The sequence below is a fragment of the Pagrus pagrus genome (assembly GCF_965226575.1).
Source record: "Pagrus pagrus genome assembly, chromosome: 17".
In the NCBI taxonomy this organism is placed as follows: Eukaryota; Metazoa; Chordata; class Actinopteri; order Spariformes; family Sparidae; genus Pagrus; species Pagrus pagrus.
The window spans coordinates 24,772,148-24,789,558 of NC_140201.1; the positions used below are offsets into that span (position 1 = coordinate 24,772,148).

At 40.6% G+C, this 17,411-nt stretch overlaps 1 protein-coding gene across 1 annotated transcript in view; it reads left to right on the forward strand.

Moving 5' to 3' along the window:
• LOC311272927 (ubiquitin-conjugating enzyme E2 E2-like) overlaps positions 1 to 17,411 on the forward strand; it is a 76,162-nt gene that overhangs the window by 6,553 nt on the left and 52,198 nt on the right. Inside the window, exon 3 of the mRNA XM_084379689.1 lies at positions 6,553 to 6,603. Coding sequence (XP_084235815.1) covers positions 6,553 to 6,603 — 51 coding nt within the window. The remainder of the gene's footprint in view (positions 1 to 6,552; positions 6,604 to 17,411) is intronic.

Genomic DNA, 17,411 nt, shown 5'->3' on the forward strand with positions numbered 1-17,411 from the left:
CTACACTGTGCCACTTTCTGGCAGCTCCAGTGCCAATGATGAACAAGCCTGTTAGAAGCAATGCCGCCAAAATAAAACCTTAATTCTACTTGCCACCAAAGCAGCATGACCACCAGTACTGTCAAGCCTGGTTTCAACCAAAGTGCTTTTGGTATAGTGGCTTTGAACCTGTACATAACCTGTAAGTAATGTACCTAAACCACAGATCTGTTTCACAGCACATGGTAGTCCTGTGTAGGCGGGGGCTGTTGCAGGGGCTTCGGGGGTAACCCCTTTCTCTTTTTCAGCTGTTGGGAAACTTTTTAACTCTTGAGAAGCTGCTGAATTTATTAACTGACACTCTGTGACCATTGTGTACATTGCTGTCAGATTGACAACATATACAAACTGCTAACCTTTTTTTCCTCTGCTCCACTGCAATTTAACTGCAGTTCAGTCTTTTTTCTGCCACTCTCTTAATCTTTCCAAACCACACACTCGCTTACGCACACAAGCTGTTTGCGTAGCGAGTGTGTGTTAATGAAACACATTAGTGTTTGTGAAATATTACATCAGAGTGCAGACGACGAGACGACTCTGGTTGTTCTGACTGACCAATCAGAGGTCTGAAGTGTTTTGACTACACCATTAGTTCGCGATATTGTTTAAATGTGGAGATAATGGTGCTCATTTTAAGACTGGAAGACATTGTGTTGCAATCAGCTGTTAACATGAAAAGTAACAGAGATAGTTGTGTAAAGAATGGAAGAGGTGAGCTAGAGAGACTAACCTCACCTCGGCTCCTGTCTCAACCTACACATAGCTGGCCAATCACAAGATGAAGTGGATGTGAAAGACAGATTGTTGGATTTTAAAATGACAGTACCTCACTGTCTTCACTGAATCTAAACCACATTCGTCTAACTACTGTCTATCAGTGTCATGACTTATTCTTTATGACTACTTTAATGAAAGCCACTGCATCTGCTCTTGTAAATATTCTGCCCCAGGTACATCCTGGGAGATTCACAAAGGAAGCGATAGTCTATATGTTTCAGATGTCAGCTACAGCAGACAGTTAGAAATAAATGCAGCAATGACTTCTTATCACCTGATAAGGCTACAACATAAAAAATAAGGACCTAGAGGGTTACCACTTTATAGGGAGGTTGACAGGCACATAGTTATTTAGTCGCTTCTCAGTGCTACTTCTTGCTATAAATCATCAACTCCTCCACACACAAGCCAGCGCTGTTGTTTTCCATCATAAAAACTATGCTCAGATGATATTGACTTATTTGCATTTGTCGAGGCATGCGGAATGTAATGGCTTAGTGCTCGTTCTGTCGCAAGGGGTTTATCACATGCAATGAGCTGTGGAACATTAGAGAAAGCAAGTATTTTGTTAAAGGAGTTCACATTCGAACCAGTGCTTTTCCCTGGCCTTGTTCTTTGCACCACTCTCCCTAACAGGTCCCCTGCTTCAGCCGTCAAAATGTGCCACCTCAGGAAATACTGCAGATAAAATTACACAGCATGCACTCAAGCTGAGAATGACTCCATAACCGTGGAGATTGTATTACAGGCTCCTTTGCAAATATATGTCTTTTTTTCTCCCTCTTTCCCCAAGTGAGTCGTGTACAGTCATTTCCCCGCTGAGGAAACTTTAAAGAAAAATCCCCTCTTGGATACTCTTTCCCTGTTATGTATCATCAGCCTGTGATGTACACATTCCAGGAGTTCTTTTATGATGAAGAGTTGTAATGGACACATGTAGTGACATTCAAAAGCAGTATCAAGGCTGTTTGTGAAATAGAGACAAAATTTAATCTACAGGGTTATGTGCATGGGCACGACTTGACCCTTTCTTTGTGACAGTGAGACAAGTTTAAATTGGAAAACTTGTGCCCGTGTGCACAAATCCTAAAGGTTACATTTCATCAGTTTTTCACAAACTGATTTTACCACGTCCCTGCGTCTCGAGCACCGTTCAAAAATGTAATGACTCATTTAGAAAAACGTTTTTACTTCTCCCTAACTGTTTTTACATTCGAAACTTGAGCTTGGATAATTAAACTTGACAGAAACTTGACTGTTTTCTTTAAAGATAAGTAAACGTGTCGTTATCCATAATTCCAACATCACTCTTCCATTCTGTTATATTCTGTTCTGTTCTATATGTATATATTCTGCTCACGTTTGTCAGAGGATGCTTCTCTCGAGCATCAAAAGAGCTGTAATGTAAGATAGCCTCACACTGCTTTGCAGTGTGACTGTTGCACATGTTCATTGCCATGTTGATGCTGAAACAATGTTTCATGTCAGCACCAACTGCTTGTCTTTCTACTCTCTCTCTCTCTTGCAAAAGCAAATTATTTTGATGTCCCAGCTAGCAAACAGCTGAGTGAACAGACATCATGATCAATAGAGGCAGTCAATTATGTTGTTTTTTTGTTTTTACGACACCCCTGAACATTTTAAGAGCTATGACAGGGAAGCATGTAAAAAAAACAAGATGCAACTCAGAAATTACTGTATTTATTAAGGAAGCTTAAGGAGACAAAATGTACGTGTCAAGTTCTCGTGAACTTTTACAGAGGAGAAATAGAAAGCAACCTAACTGGAAACACAGCAAACTGGGGTGGTTCATGCACGGCCCAGGACAGGAAGGCTATGTTGGGGTGATTAAAACCGCCCAGAGCATCATTGATATCCATCTTCAGAGCATCGGTGATATTGGTGAGGTGAGATGCATGCACAGAGCCCAAAGTGAGGGTCCAGAGCCTAAACGACAACACCCGCCCCAGCCACAGTATGTTCACCCTGCTACCACGTGGAAAAAGATAAAGAATTATCCACTGCCGTACCACCAGACTACAGAGCAGCTGCATTCCTCAGGCTGTTGGACTACTCAACTCATACCGCACACTCATCCAGGGCATGTCTTGTGTACATGGTGCATCAGTTTTAGCAGACTCTGCAAGAAAAGCACTGGGAGGTATAACAGGCAAAACTAAAATATTAAGAGATATGGGTTATTCTACATATTCCAATCTGTACCAAACATGTTCTTACCCTATTTTAGATTATGTGTCAGGAATATGGGGTTTTAAAAGATTTCAGAAAAACAAATGTGTTTTCAATCAAGCAATTGGATTGCTTTTTGGACTTCATAAATATGCGCCTGATCTGGCATTTAACAGAGATACAGGATGAGACTCATGAAGTCAGCTGGAAGCTCAGCATGGTGAGCCTGTGGAACAGGCTGCTGAGTTTACCAACCAATAGGGTAGCCAGGAAAATATTGTATTGTGATTTGTCTGTTTAAGGTGTATGGGCAAGTGAAGTATTCGATTTATCAGAGTGTAGATTGGAAGAAAAGTACCTCCAAAAAGTAAATGTGGAGTTGGAAGAGTTAAAAACCAAGTTTGGGCTAAATGCTCACAATAATGGTCAGAGGAAGTCTGGAGCAGGCCAAAACTGAGAACTTATTGTTTATGTAAGAAGGAGTACAGATGTGAAAAATATGTTAAATATAATTAGCCTAATAGTCAGAGACCTCCATGTGCACAGTTAAGATGTGGCAGATTACCAATGCATGTTGAAACAGGAGACATAGGTGTGCCTGAAGATGAAAGAGTCTGAGAATACTGTGAGCTAAATGAGGTGGAGAATGAAATTAATACTGTCCTTTATATCATGATTTTCTACAAATATTGTTTAAACGAGTTAGTGTTCCTGATTTAGATCTGTTAGATATTGAGGTTAGAGCTGTAATTGAATAACTCTTTGGTAATGCGTTTGCATTCTGAATATGTCTTCAAAGCATGGGACCGGAGGAATACGGAAACATATGATAGATAAATTCCTCTTTTTTAGACTGAAGACTCTGTTGAGATGTTGACGTATTGTGCTACTAGATAATGGTGGGTTGATGTGCCGGAATGTTTGGTTTGTTATTAGATAATCTGTCTGAATGATATCAGCCCAAAAAGATGCATTCATCCATTCATTCACATAGTCATGACGTGCCACAAGCCTCTACTCCATGAAATACACTTTACTTAACTCTAATGTTTTATTGCATTCTGAGCAGCATGCCAACAATGGAGGGGTTGCTAAATACAGAGTGATTTATGCCTACATGGGGATTATTTTGGCCCACATGGGGCTGATGTTGAGCTGACTCCCCTCTGATCTTCTGCTAGCTTGATACTACATTAGCTGGCTGACATTCCACTTATACACTGTAAGGTGTTTCAGATTTTTATTAAAGGATGTAATTCTTCTGATTATAATGCAAGAAAGCACAGAGTTTGAGTTAAATCTAAGCTAGCAAGTAAATCCTGCTGGGTTTGATTAGCTCCTCCACACAGCACTTTCAGAGGTCGGACAGAGGCAGTATGTTAATGTTATGTTTTCTAAAGCCCGTGTCATAACTAATTTCAGACTAGTGCGTTGAGACTGAATAACTTCCACATTCACACAGACTACTTTCATCAGTCGGGGGGCGACTGCTGCCTGTGATTAAGGCAAACATCTCTGCCACGGCAGTAATGGTGGCGGCACTTAAGAGAGCAACACATAAATCAACTACCAGATTCATCTATACTCACTATAATGGAATCTGAATCTCCACAGAGGGAGTTCTCACATGTACAATGCTTTTTGTTGTAGTTTTCCGCCAAACTGCAACTGAAACAGAAAATCCAAACCCATCAGGAAAAGCACATTAACAAACCAAGAAGAAAATAAATATTTTATGTTATGGAGCCACTTTTACTGACTGTCTACAGACAAGCTGGAAGAATGATGGATACATCAGCACCAGGGCTCCAGACTGCAACCATTTAGCCACATTGTGCGACTATATTTGAAGACAGTGTGACTACATTTTTTAACTAGGACCACCGGTGCAAATTGCAAATACGACCCATGGGTTTTTGTTTTTTAAATCATTCCACTGGTAAGAGAACTGGTAAAACCAAAAAAAATTACAAAAGTAAACAAAACATTTGACGATCAATCATCTGATCCACTTCACCAATTCATATATGGTTATCTACCCTTAAGACCCGATCTGTCCCTCGAAGGAGAAGAAGAGTGAGTGAGACGGTGCCTGGATGCAGGCCAGAGGTGACCCACGACCAGATTACCATATAAAAATTTGGGCAGTGGAACACTTGAAAATCTAATAATGGACTAATACATATGATAACTAGAATGGCACTCAGTAGTACACATACCTCCATCGGGGCCCAATAGTCCCTTTTTGTACTCACTAGATACAAGCCACCCTAATACACCTGATATTTTTCCAGATCCATGCATTATTCCTTGAGAAATTACTGAAAATGTAAAAAATAATGCCATGTCAGTGAAAATGAGAATAAATTCCTGGATCCGTCCCTTCTGTCTGGAACCGCACCAAAAGTTAATGGAGTCTATTCTGGGCCTAGACCCATCCTCCATCCAGGATTTGTGGAAATCTGTTCAGTCGTTTATTTTGTAATGCTGCTGACAAACCAATAAACAAACAAACAGGACAATTTAAACTATCATGTAATCGTTATTTTTTAATAATATTTGGTTTTAGGAGGTGCTGCAGCCACTCATAAAAATGAATTTCTCCTTGTGACCTTTTCTTTTAAAATAACACAACATGTTAGTTATGTGAATTGTCTATTTTGAATCTTTTTACCAAAACATTTTTCAGTAATACAGTTTATATGGAAAAAATATCAATGTGTTGTGTTACATGTACATTTAGTAGCAGTGTTCCTACTTTGTGTGCTGGTGCTGGAGCAAAAAGGGTGACTTGTGGAAAAAATTAGTCTGGACCGTGAGAACTGGTTTAAAAAAAACAACAACTGGGCTGAAACATTTTTAAGTCTCTCCATCATGAGCATCAAAAGTCTGTGAGTGAGGCAGAGATGGCACTGTCTGCATGGAGAGAATAACAGCTGCATTTATAGCTGACTGAGTGATTGTAAAGTAACACCAGGCTACCCGGTCCTTGCAGGCAAATGACTGGCATAGTTATGTAACGAATACTTAACCAGGGAGAAATTTGACCTCTCTACAGTCTATTCATTAAACCCTTTTTGATGTTCCCGTTGTGGAAATGCTCCCAGCAGCTTTCTGAAAGGGTGAGGGTTGAGACAGGACGATCAGGCCATGATCAGCAGCTAAATTAATTAACACAGATGGGTCAGATATGATTCCTTTATCCGACATGCCCTTTTTGCCATCAATATCAATTAATGTGGTTTAAAAAAATGTCAAATATTCAGCCATGACTCTCTGTGTTTATCTTGTGTGACAGCACTTATTCCTGTATCCAGTCACAGCGCTCAGGAACTCATTAGAAAATCAATGAGGTATTCACTGTGTACACTTACTGATTGATTTTACAGGCAGGATTTATATAACTGTCTGTGTTTTGTGTGTGTGTGTGTGTGTGTGTGTGTGTGTGTGTGTGTGTGTGTGTGTGTGTGTGTGTGTGTGTGTGTGTGTTTGTGTGTGTGTGTGTTTGAGAGCGTGATTATAACACAGATCTTCCTCTCGTTTCAGAATCCAGAAAGAGCTTGCAGAGATAACCTTGGACCCGCCGCCAAATTGCAGGTAGGAGCCTGTTGATTGTGTGTTTTTAAAAGGGCTATTTGCTCTGACACCTGAGGCACTTTTGTGTGTGTGTGTGTGTGTGTGTGTGTGTGTATGAGCCTGTGTGAATGGTTGTGCCAGCTCAGTGAGTCACATGAATAGCATAGGTAGATTATCGTGGCATATTTGCACCACTGTTTGCTCAGGCTGAAGCTCAGTGAATGGACCTTGTAAGCAGTCAGAGGCATGAATCAGAGCCGGGGTGAAGAATAAAAGAGAAAATATCTGTGTGATTGAACTGATTGGCAGTGTTTACCATTAGGATCACTGTAGCAACAGTATTGTGCTTGCTCACACTCCCTGCGGGTGGGAAAGGCACTCGACGGGTTTGCATGGTTTATTTTTCCTCCCGAGCCAGAGCGTGGTGAGGGACGGAGGTGCCCTACGCTCCTGCCAATCAAGATCTGAGTAAGAGCTTTCATTGTGTGTGAGATTTTCAATGAGTCAGCGTTCAGTGTTCTTCTCAAACTGGTGACTTTTTGGAGCAGTGTTAGCTGGCGAGGGGAAGGTGGAGGTGTGACCTTGCAGCCTCTAAATGTGAACAGTGCAGGCAGCAAGTCACTGACGTCCAGGCATTTCCTGTAGGGCTGAGAAGTTACTGATGTGTGCAACTGACACAGCTGGCTTTGGTGATTCCAGATATTTTTTTCCAACCCAAAAGTACAGATGCCCCGATCCAATGTTTTCCTTTCTAATACCAGTCCTGATACATCAACCCAGTGTTCTTCTTCTCTAATTCAAAATCTATAATCCTCACAGTGTGAAGCATATTAGAATCACTCTTGTTCGTTTACATATTTAACTTTACTAACATAAGTGGAAACCATAATACACTTAGGTTTGTATTATTTTTACTTATATTGTTCTGAATATAAGATTGTGATGTAATGATAAACAGACTTCAGTTATATTTTACCATATCCTGCACACCATCATGTTCAACTTGTCTAATATACAGAATGTAACATGCGCATCTTGTGCTGTAGGATTACTGGTGTTGGGCACAGTCCTTACAAACTGCTCTGAGCTGCTGTGATAAACAATTATCAGAGTCTGTGCTGTACTCATTGTCCTCTGTGTGTCTACAGAACAGCTGAGGCAGAAGACCTCATTTAGATTCATTACACACTTCTGCAGCTCTTCATTTAATCACATCACCTGCGCATGGATCTGTCTTTCTTCTTTGTTTCCCTTATGAACCCTAACCAGCTGGCTTAACTAACACAACATAGTTTCTCTCCCAATGATATGATATCAAAACTAGGGATGCCGTAAAGGCTCAGCTACACCAAGTGCTTGAGTGTTCTCACTCTCAAAAAAGGGACATGGTTCATTATTTTTCGGTGTAGTGGTTGAGTTGGACTTTCAGTGCAGTGTAAACTTATGACAACAAAGCGGGAAAAGGAGCACTGCACTGTTAATAAATTCACGCACGTTTTGTGTATTTTTATTTACTACATTGTATTGCATTATTTAGTTACTTATTGTTTCTGTTTCGTAAGGCAGTGACTGGTAAAACAAAAGCTAACAAAGACATACCGTGGGGAAGCAAACCTCTAAACAAAAATCTTTGTATGATTTTATGCATCCATAGTGTTGTTGTACCAACAAAATCTATAATCTTTGCATCCCTAATCTAAACTCATACTTAGAACAGATCTGATAATGATATTTCATATTATACTGTATATATTGGTTCATTGAAGAATTAAGTAATATTATGTACCAGGGTTTGCGTGGCACTAAAAATTGAGTCAGCCCTGAAAGAATGTAATGATGTCTACGAACAAACCATACTTAATGAGTCAGTCACATCTGGCCATTACCCAGTCCACCCAATTAGGTCATGATCGGAGGCAAAAGCCAATCCAATGAGTGCTTCTCTAGATGTACTTATTCATTTTTCTAAAAAGTCATCATTAAAAGATGTAACTACAGACCTTGTCTGAGTTGCTCTCTTTAACAAACATTACTTTGTCCATGCAATGTCACAAAAGAACTTCTGAACAAAGAACAAAAAAACTATTTCGTATATCATCATGTTGATTTTGGTAATGCCAGTTAACCTGGAATGACACTTTTTATTTCACAGTAAAAGCCCCCCAGTACCTTCAAATTAAAATGCATTTTTTGTTAAACAGGAATTGATGAGTTTTAGAGGTGGTGTAATGCATTGAAATTCGCTCAAACGTAGGACATAAACCCTCATGTTTGACCAATACCTGATCTACTGAATCATGTCAGTACCAATCTGGGAGATTGGAACAATGAATCCCTGCTGACGCTGACTTTCTTACCCAAACCTGAGATGACTCGGCCAAATGCAGAGACCCAAGGCCAAACTGACACCATAGCAAGCGGGTCTGAACCAACCCTAAATGACAATCCACACTGTTAGTATTTGTTTTTAACTCACTCTGCGGTGATGAATCAAGGCCACCGGTTTAACTGTGAAATACAATTTTATGGAGCCTCCTTGAAAACAATGTTTCAGTTCTCTTTCTGTTATTATTCAGTCTGGTAAAAACAGTCTGTCAGGCTGCTGGCCTCATGTTGGACCTGATTTTGAGTTTTTGATTGGACCCGGTAGAACAGTCATTAGCCATCAATAGCCAGTCAGATTTCCGTTCAGCCTTGCCTCTTTCCCATTGTGATCTAATTTTATGAACAATAGAATTCTCCTTGACAGTGTGAAATGGATGCGGGGTGATTGCAACAATTTAAAACTATGAGAATAAGTATCTCCGCTTCATCCATTGTTTGCATGGTTTATTAACTCTGATTAGGTGATTTTTTTTTCTCTTCTATTGTAATTTTTGGCAAATGTTACATGGCTCACTATGTTAACTTATGATGTAACATTTTGAAAAAAGACATTTCTCCTTTGAAAAGTTTGTATCTGTGGACAGCCACACAAAAGGAGGTTGAGCCTCTCACCTCTCACAGTAGAACAATTCCTCAACCACGCTGCGTGCAGCATAAATGCTAAGCTAAGGTCTTTTAGCCGGTAAGGAATGACAGAAAATGACCCGTTCATTTGAAGGAACTATCTGCCACAGTTGGAGAGATCTCCTCGGCGCACCGCAGTCCGTTTGTCGGCCCTCCGATCTCAAAGACAAGGCTAATCTGGCTGAAGCAAGCCATTATGTTTCCTGACAAAGGGCCAAACAGCAGAGGGGGAAAAGAAATTTCATGGGTAGACGTTTGTGTAGAAAATGACATTTTTGTGTAAAGGGAGGCTTCCTTGAAGAATGTCCACGCTGAAAAGAGCCCTCGTGACGAACGGATTGAGCTCGGCTGCAGTCAGTAGTCCTCAGCCATAAGTGAAAAATTAGGCTCAGGCTGCTCGAGCTTATTTCAGCATCAGACAGAGATATGAGCCAGTGGAGGCGCGGCGCTACTTGAAATGTAGATTTCTGTATTCATATGCCCCTTGGGGTATTTGCCTCACTCTAACAGCTCCTGATTCCCCCACAAGGCTGTCACATCCCTGGTGTTTGATTCAGCCTACACATTTTACTGCAACAATCCTGATTCAGCCTGTTCTTTTGTGTGATAAGGGAAGCACAATCGCATTGTGAACATTAAAACCTTCTGCCGAGATAAATTCCCTTAAACCGTACTGTACCTCCTCGCTCACAGTGTCTGTTTGAACAAAAGGCTCCACGTTTCCCCAGCCCTTTCTTCACCTACTAATTGATCTGACAGTGTTAAATAGGCTGTGTTTGCTGAAAGACATCAGATGTGAGGGGTTATGAACGGACGCTGTGATGCAGCTCATTACCCCACAGGCTTCAGCTCTTTTTTTCCGCCGCCAGAATAAAGCACAGCTCATGATCACAGCCACTCCTACAAACATCCTCTCTGGCTCATTTTCTGCATTCCCTTCCCGAATAGAAGAAATGGTACTGTAATCCCTCTTGGGAGTGAAAAAAAACACCTTTAACTTTTCCTAAGACGCGCCTGGTTTTAGAGATCATTTGGCTGGATTTTAAAAGGACTTTGCAGATTTTTTTTGAGCCATGCAAGGAAATATTTTTCATCATTCATTTTAATCATCTTTGTCACCTTGCCAGAGAGTAATTAATTGAATGTGACAAGCGCTCTGGAAGGGTATGTAAATAGCCCCCACACCAGACACATTATATTAGCCTGGTGCTTGGTCGGCCTTCCTGGCTCTGTGCATGTGTGAGTGCGTGTGTGTGTGTGTGTGTGTGTGTGTGTGTGTTTTCCATAATTACCATATCCTTTCATGATAGTCCTGGCAGCGTTTTGATAAGAATCCCCATCGGCGGAGGGGAAACAATGTGTGGATACCAAGGGGGATTGGCCACAATCTCTCACTCTCGCTCTCCCTTTCTCTCTCTTTCCTTCTTAATCCCGGCAGGACTTTGTGTGTTCCAGAGGAATAACTTCCCAGTGAATATCACTGAAGATCTATCAGTGAAATGAAAGCAATAAGGCAGAAGAAAGTGTCGCTGCAGAGAGGGTTGAATGAGAGAAATGCAAATTCACCCATGACTATCAGGTTGTAGATATGATTGAATCAAACAAAAGTCGGCTTTCATTGTCTGCCATGAGGCACTGGTTCACTTACTCAAAGGAGGATGACAGACGCTGAGCTCAGCTCGGTGATCTCCATCCAGCTGTCAAAAAAATACAACGTGTCTGGTTAGGTTAGGTTGATGCAAATGAGTGTTCTTTATACATTTCCATATAATTACATTAATGACAGAACTTGTCACTCAACAAGTGATTCGAACTGAGTAAGAGTATTTTTGCCCTTAAACTAATGCGTGCCATATTTCATACCATTATCCAAAGAAATACACTTTGCAATATTGCACCATGGGGCTTGACTGATGTGTTCAGCTTTCACTAAATAACTGAACTCAGTGCAGCAAAGCCATTCATCTTCAGTTTGGAGCAGGTTCTGCCCTGACAGTTTCACGAAACCCTGATGTTTACTTTTTAAACTAAATTTATCTGCTAATGATTCAAACTCTAATGACTATGGAAATAAGTTGGTCTTTCAAAGGCTGTTACTGTATGTATCCAAGTGTTCCCACCACTTTGTCGGTTTAACATAGTTCCTTAAAGAGTCAGTGTAGGCTGCAAGTGTTTTAAAATGCTCGTAATGCTGTTTCAGAGACAAACATAACATCCTGTGTTATCACTAGGGTTGCACAATAAAATGTATTGAAATAGGACTGCAACTAATCCCACCATTATAAGGCTTAGGTGCAGCACCCAAGCAGTTTTGGGCACCATGACAGCTGAATGAATGTAAAATCAATGTGAAGCGCATCAAAATTAACTGAATGACTTTTCCCACATCTAATGGTTGTAGTTAGTCCCCAGTGGACTTCTTAAGCAACCTTAAAGCTACATTAAGCTGTTTGTGTTATTTATTTATTATCATTCTTTACTGAAAAAGTTAACATTGTCGTGCAGGAGAACGCTCAAACCCACTTCCAAATATTTGCACCCAAGTCCTCCACAAACCTGGAGAAACATCGTGATGATTATTACACCTGCCAACAAGGTTAGGTTTTCACCCATGTCTGTTAATTGGTTTGTTGGTTGGTTGGTTGGTTGGTTGGTTGGTTGGTTGGTCAGCAGGATTAGACAAAAGTACAGAACAGATTTCCATGAAACATGGAAGGAGGATGGGTCTCAGCACAGAATTAGATCCCATTAACTTTTGGTGCTGCTCTAGATAAATGGACCGATCCAGGATTTTCTTTTTCTTTTTACATTGTGAAATGACTAGGGAATAATGCATGGATTTTGATGGGAAAAAAAACAGGCACATGTGGCTGCTATCTATGAGTGAGGACAATTTGATGCACCTAGATCTGGTGAGCTCAAAGTATGGTTAAGCAGAAGGTGGTTTCAAATTGAGTGATACAGGGCTATCGGTATACTGTTGGGCCTTGGCAGAGGTATGCGCTTTACAGAGTGCCAGTCGATTTACTATCAAAATCTGACTTATTGATTAGTTCACAAATTGTTGCAATTGCACTTGATTATTTTTTTAAAGCAGTTTGAAACTGGAACAGCATCAAAATTACAACAACATTTAATGGCAAGTAACACTAGCTTTGCTGTATTAGCATCAGCTCTATCTTTTAGTCTTAGCATTACATTTACAAACTCTCCAGGTGTAACTGTTGTGTAGACAGTCATCTACTACTATGCGTTGAAGAGCGAGATGAGTCAGAATCTGGGTGGCCTACCACCTCTGGTAAACCTTTTCCTTGGGGGAAGCCCTGCTGTGCATGCATGGTGCAAGCCAGTTCAGCCAGGCTGCTGAGAAAGCACTTGGTGTATTCTTGATCTCTGAGCATTTAAATGAAAGTGCCCTGTGTAAACTGCAGCATGTAGTGTACGAATGTGAACCTGGATGTTACAGGGTAATGCACATGTGGAGGAGGAGGGGCTGTTGGGGTATGCCAACAAGGCTTTGCCCGAGGACCCCGTCACAGGTGAATCTGGCCTTATGTGCAAGAAACATAGCACCGACCAGTGACGTCAGTGATGTTATACAAACATGCAAGTCCACCGTCAGTCAGCATGAATGTAAAGTGATGCAGGAAAGGACGAGATCCATTGCATGACTTTAAAAGTAAATAATAACACTCCAGTGAAGATGAGGAAACAAATGTTCATAGTTTACTTAATCATTATTTTCTATGGATACCAAAAACAAGCTCTGTCCTATTGTGTTGGATGCTTTTATGTCGAGGATGATAATTGAAAGCATTTAATGTGCAAACTGTTCAGTGGTGAAGGGCAGTATATTGAAGTTGAATCCCTTTTTGTATGAAAAAAAAATCCCTTTCATTGTCCAAAAGTCACATCTGGTCATTGCAGCACATGGGAAAGTCCTGGAGATGTCCTGGCCAGCCGGCCAACGGAAAGTGGTTTGACTCTGAGTCAAGGTTCCTGCTTTTTTCCTCAGGATTAAGACCTTGACAGTCAACTTTAGTTTTAGTAAAAGGCAGAGAAGATGTTTTATTGGTGTTGCTGAGTTACGGTGTTCCCAGCAGTGTGTCTCTTACATCTCTCCCATAACTCTCTTATGTTTTGTGAGAATCATCAGTCTCTCAGCAGCTGTTACAGTACTGAGAACTGTAATACATCAGTCATGAATAGGACTACTATATCAGTATCATCACATATTTCTAGCCTGCTCAAGTGTTTTAATCTGCCACAACAAAATTTAAAGATATTAAAATAAATAAGATGATTGACAGTCCCCTCTCTTTGCCCTCAGTAGTTCTCAGTGATGGACAGAAGCAAAATTAGTGAAGGATGTTATTGATTCCTGAGCTCTGCTGCCTGTCAGCACTTTCCAGCCATAATAAACTAATAGATTCAGAGCTTTTACTACAGACATGATAAATCCAGAAGCCAACAAAGTGTACATGAACTAGTGGAAACACGTTTTATCCAAAGACTGTAAGGCGTCTTTACCAAACAGCTTCCAAGATTTTGTTTAAGGCCATTGTTAGCCACTACTGAGAAAACCCCTTAAATCAGCAATTTGGAATCACTTCTAACTGAAGGTATTTAAATGGGTTGATAATGGTGAACATTATTTTCCCCCATAAATAACATACATATATCCCTACATAAAAACATTTCCAAATCACAACTATCCTTTCCAACCAGATGCAATACCAATACCCCAAATCAGGGCATCTGTCTCGACCAGGTACCAATCCATTACCAGTTCTTTCTTTTCCACTTTTAAAATCGGTGAACCTCTTTGTGTGGAACAGATGAAAAGTGTTCTTTCTTTGTGAAGACAATAACTTTACATCAATGATTAACTGTAAGTGGGGACATTCATACGTCAGTATACTTGAACAGTTGAAAAAATATACTGTTTAGAAGATTTATGAAATGGCATAATTACGACGCATCTACTTCATAATGGCAGACACGCCATCATGTTTGACTTGTCTAACACACACACGCAGCAGCATGATTACTGGTGTTCTGTACAGATAAAGGCCTTATAAATGGGGCCGAGCTTCTCTGAGCAGCTGTGATCAGAGTCGATTCTGCACTCACCCTCCTCCGTGCGTCCACAGCACAGCTGAGGCGAACGGCAGTGTTCAGTTCCATTACATGTTTCTGCAGCTCTGCATCTCAATTCGTTTTCACTCAAAACCAAACACGATCTGCCTTTGGAGTGTTTTTCATCTCCATTTGGTAAAAGTTTGCAACTCAGTGCTTTCAGTCTGTCTATCTGTCTGTATGTTTGTCTGTATGTTTGTCTGTATGTCTTTCAAAACATCCTGTGTTTGTTTGGAATCCCTAGTGTATCATGCCATATAATTTAGGGATTATCCTGGCCAAAATAATTGCAATTCACAATAATCATCCTGATAATCATCAAAATATACTTAAAGGTCCACTTTATAAGAAAGTTGATTTGTAAGTCTCATTCCCAGCTCTTCAAATACTGAAGCTTGGAGATTATAGGTCAGGTTGGCCGCCATCCCAAAGTGTCATTATTTGATGAATTAGGAATGAGACTCAAAAAATTACTTTCTTACAGTGGACCTTTCAAACTCCTTAAATGGGTCTTGTTAAGAAACAAATACTCCTACTGTTTCGTAGATAGGTCAGCCATCTTTTCTTTAAGTGAACATCCTTTTTAATGAAAAACAGACTGTTCAGCCAACAGAGCTGAATGGTGTTCAAGGAGATGGATGCATTTTATCACCCTGTTTATTCGTCTGGAGTCCGTAGTATCTCCAGACATCTGATTTTAACTTATTTTGCAGGGGTGCAATGTAAAGATGTGTGTTCCCCCTTGTGGTAATTAAAAATAAATCAGGGAATCAATAAAAGACTGTAGGTTTCATGTTAGACAGCGTTTTCAAGTCACACGAGAGGATATTCATAATCATCACGGTGACGGAAATTCACCTCAATATACTTCTTTTTATCTCGATCCGTGAAACATCTAATATTGTCCCATTCCTATGTCTCACAGACCTTTTTAGCTTTATTACTCCATTTAATGTGGAAAATGAGTAAAACCCTATGGCATTTCCATTTGCGTCAAACCATGCTGTGTTGATTTGTGTTTCAATTACCAGTAAAATGGAGCAATTTGTGTCGCACCAAACCACACCCAAGACGGACCATTACTGGAGTCGGGTCAAAGCGCACCTGACCTCTTCCCAGCAGGTTGTGGTGGTGTCATTCAGGGACAAACAGAAGTTTCCTCTTTCTCTTCTAGATCCATTTCATCATCCTGTCTCCATTTCCAAGGAATATGTAGGAGATACTGAGAAAATTGTAACAATAGCCTGAAAATCCATGCTGATAAGTAGCTGGCTACCAACAACCGTTGTAGGGTGCAATGGTAAAGAGCACTCACCAGTTAAAAGTCATTGGCTCAAGGCAAGTTCATCAGTTAATGGAGATGCAATTCCCTGCTGCACTGGGATGATGTGCCAATCAAACCAAGTCAAGCCAAGCCAGCATGTCTATGGAAAAGAGCTGCCTACTCTTTGTAAAGTGCATAATATTAGAAAGCAGTCGTGCCAAGTTCTGTAGAATATGAAATTACAGAGTATGAAGATCAGTCCATATTTAGCCTCTCAGTGATTTGGCAGAGATTTGGCAGAACTACAGTGTCTTCCCTATGGTCCGGTCCCTTTCCTCTGGAATGTTTGGGTGACAAAGCATGGCTTGGGAAGTCGTCTGGCTGGTAGTTCAGGTCTACAGTCCAGCCCTGCAGCATCCCAGCCAGCTACTGTGGCTGTGGTCTTGTCAGATAAATGGGAGGAGGTCCAGTTTGTTATCAGGAAGCATCCCGCAGTGAAACAGCCGGCTAGTGGGTACACCAGCTGTTCAGCCAGCAACTCGCTGCTCGCTCTAAAAGTTGCATTAGTTTCATACACACACTCACATTGAGAGGAGGAATGGTGTGATTACCACCTCTAAGACTTAAATCTGTATTAAATGATTACTTCAATTTACTAAAGGCTATATAAGAAACCAGTATGTGTTAGGTACTTTGCAACATGCCGTGTTTTTGGTTCATAGTGCTGACGAGGCTGTGGTTTACTGCTGAGAAACACCATGTATCTACCATGGAAGTTCAAGGCTTGTGGGGGTAGATTATAATCACAATTGACTGTTTTGTGTAAACAACGCGGTCTGAAATGATGTAACAAGGTCACTGTGTTACTCATCTTTGTTGCCACTCATCTTTGTTTATGATGCACATGTCAGACTTAAAATAGGTGAAAATGTTTCCACAGCATGGCTGCCTTACCAGAGGTGTCTTTTTCGTTTCAGCTCAAGGTTACAGCTCTGGAGATGTCTTCACTGTTATTGTCAAGGACACAACCAGCTTGTCATCCTCTGTTGCATGTGTGATATTAGAGAGCTGTCATGGTGTTAGTGCTGTGTACTTTGAAACTACACAGTTGACTTGCTGTATGCTACACTGATGATAGCTGCTGTCAGCCTGTCAAAGAAAAAATATTGGACACCTGAACAATGCTGTGATAATTTGGTCATTACCTTTTTTATCCTCTACAGCTGAGCCTCCACAGCTCAAGGTTCCCATGAAGTCAAAATCAATGTTTAAGTGATTTAAATTACGTGTCTTGCTCCATATCTCAATATACAATGCTATCAGGCCCAACAATGGCTGGAATGTTGTTTTGTGTATATTTTGATGGCATTTTAGAGTTTGTAACTTCCTGGAAAATGACAAAAAAAATGTTCTGCAC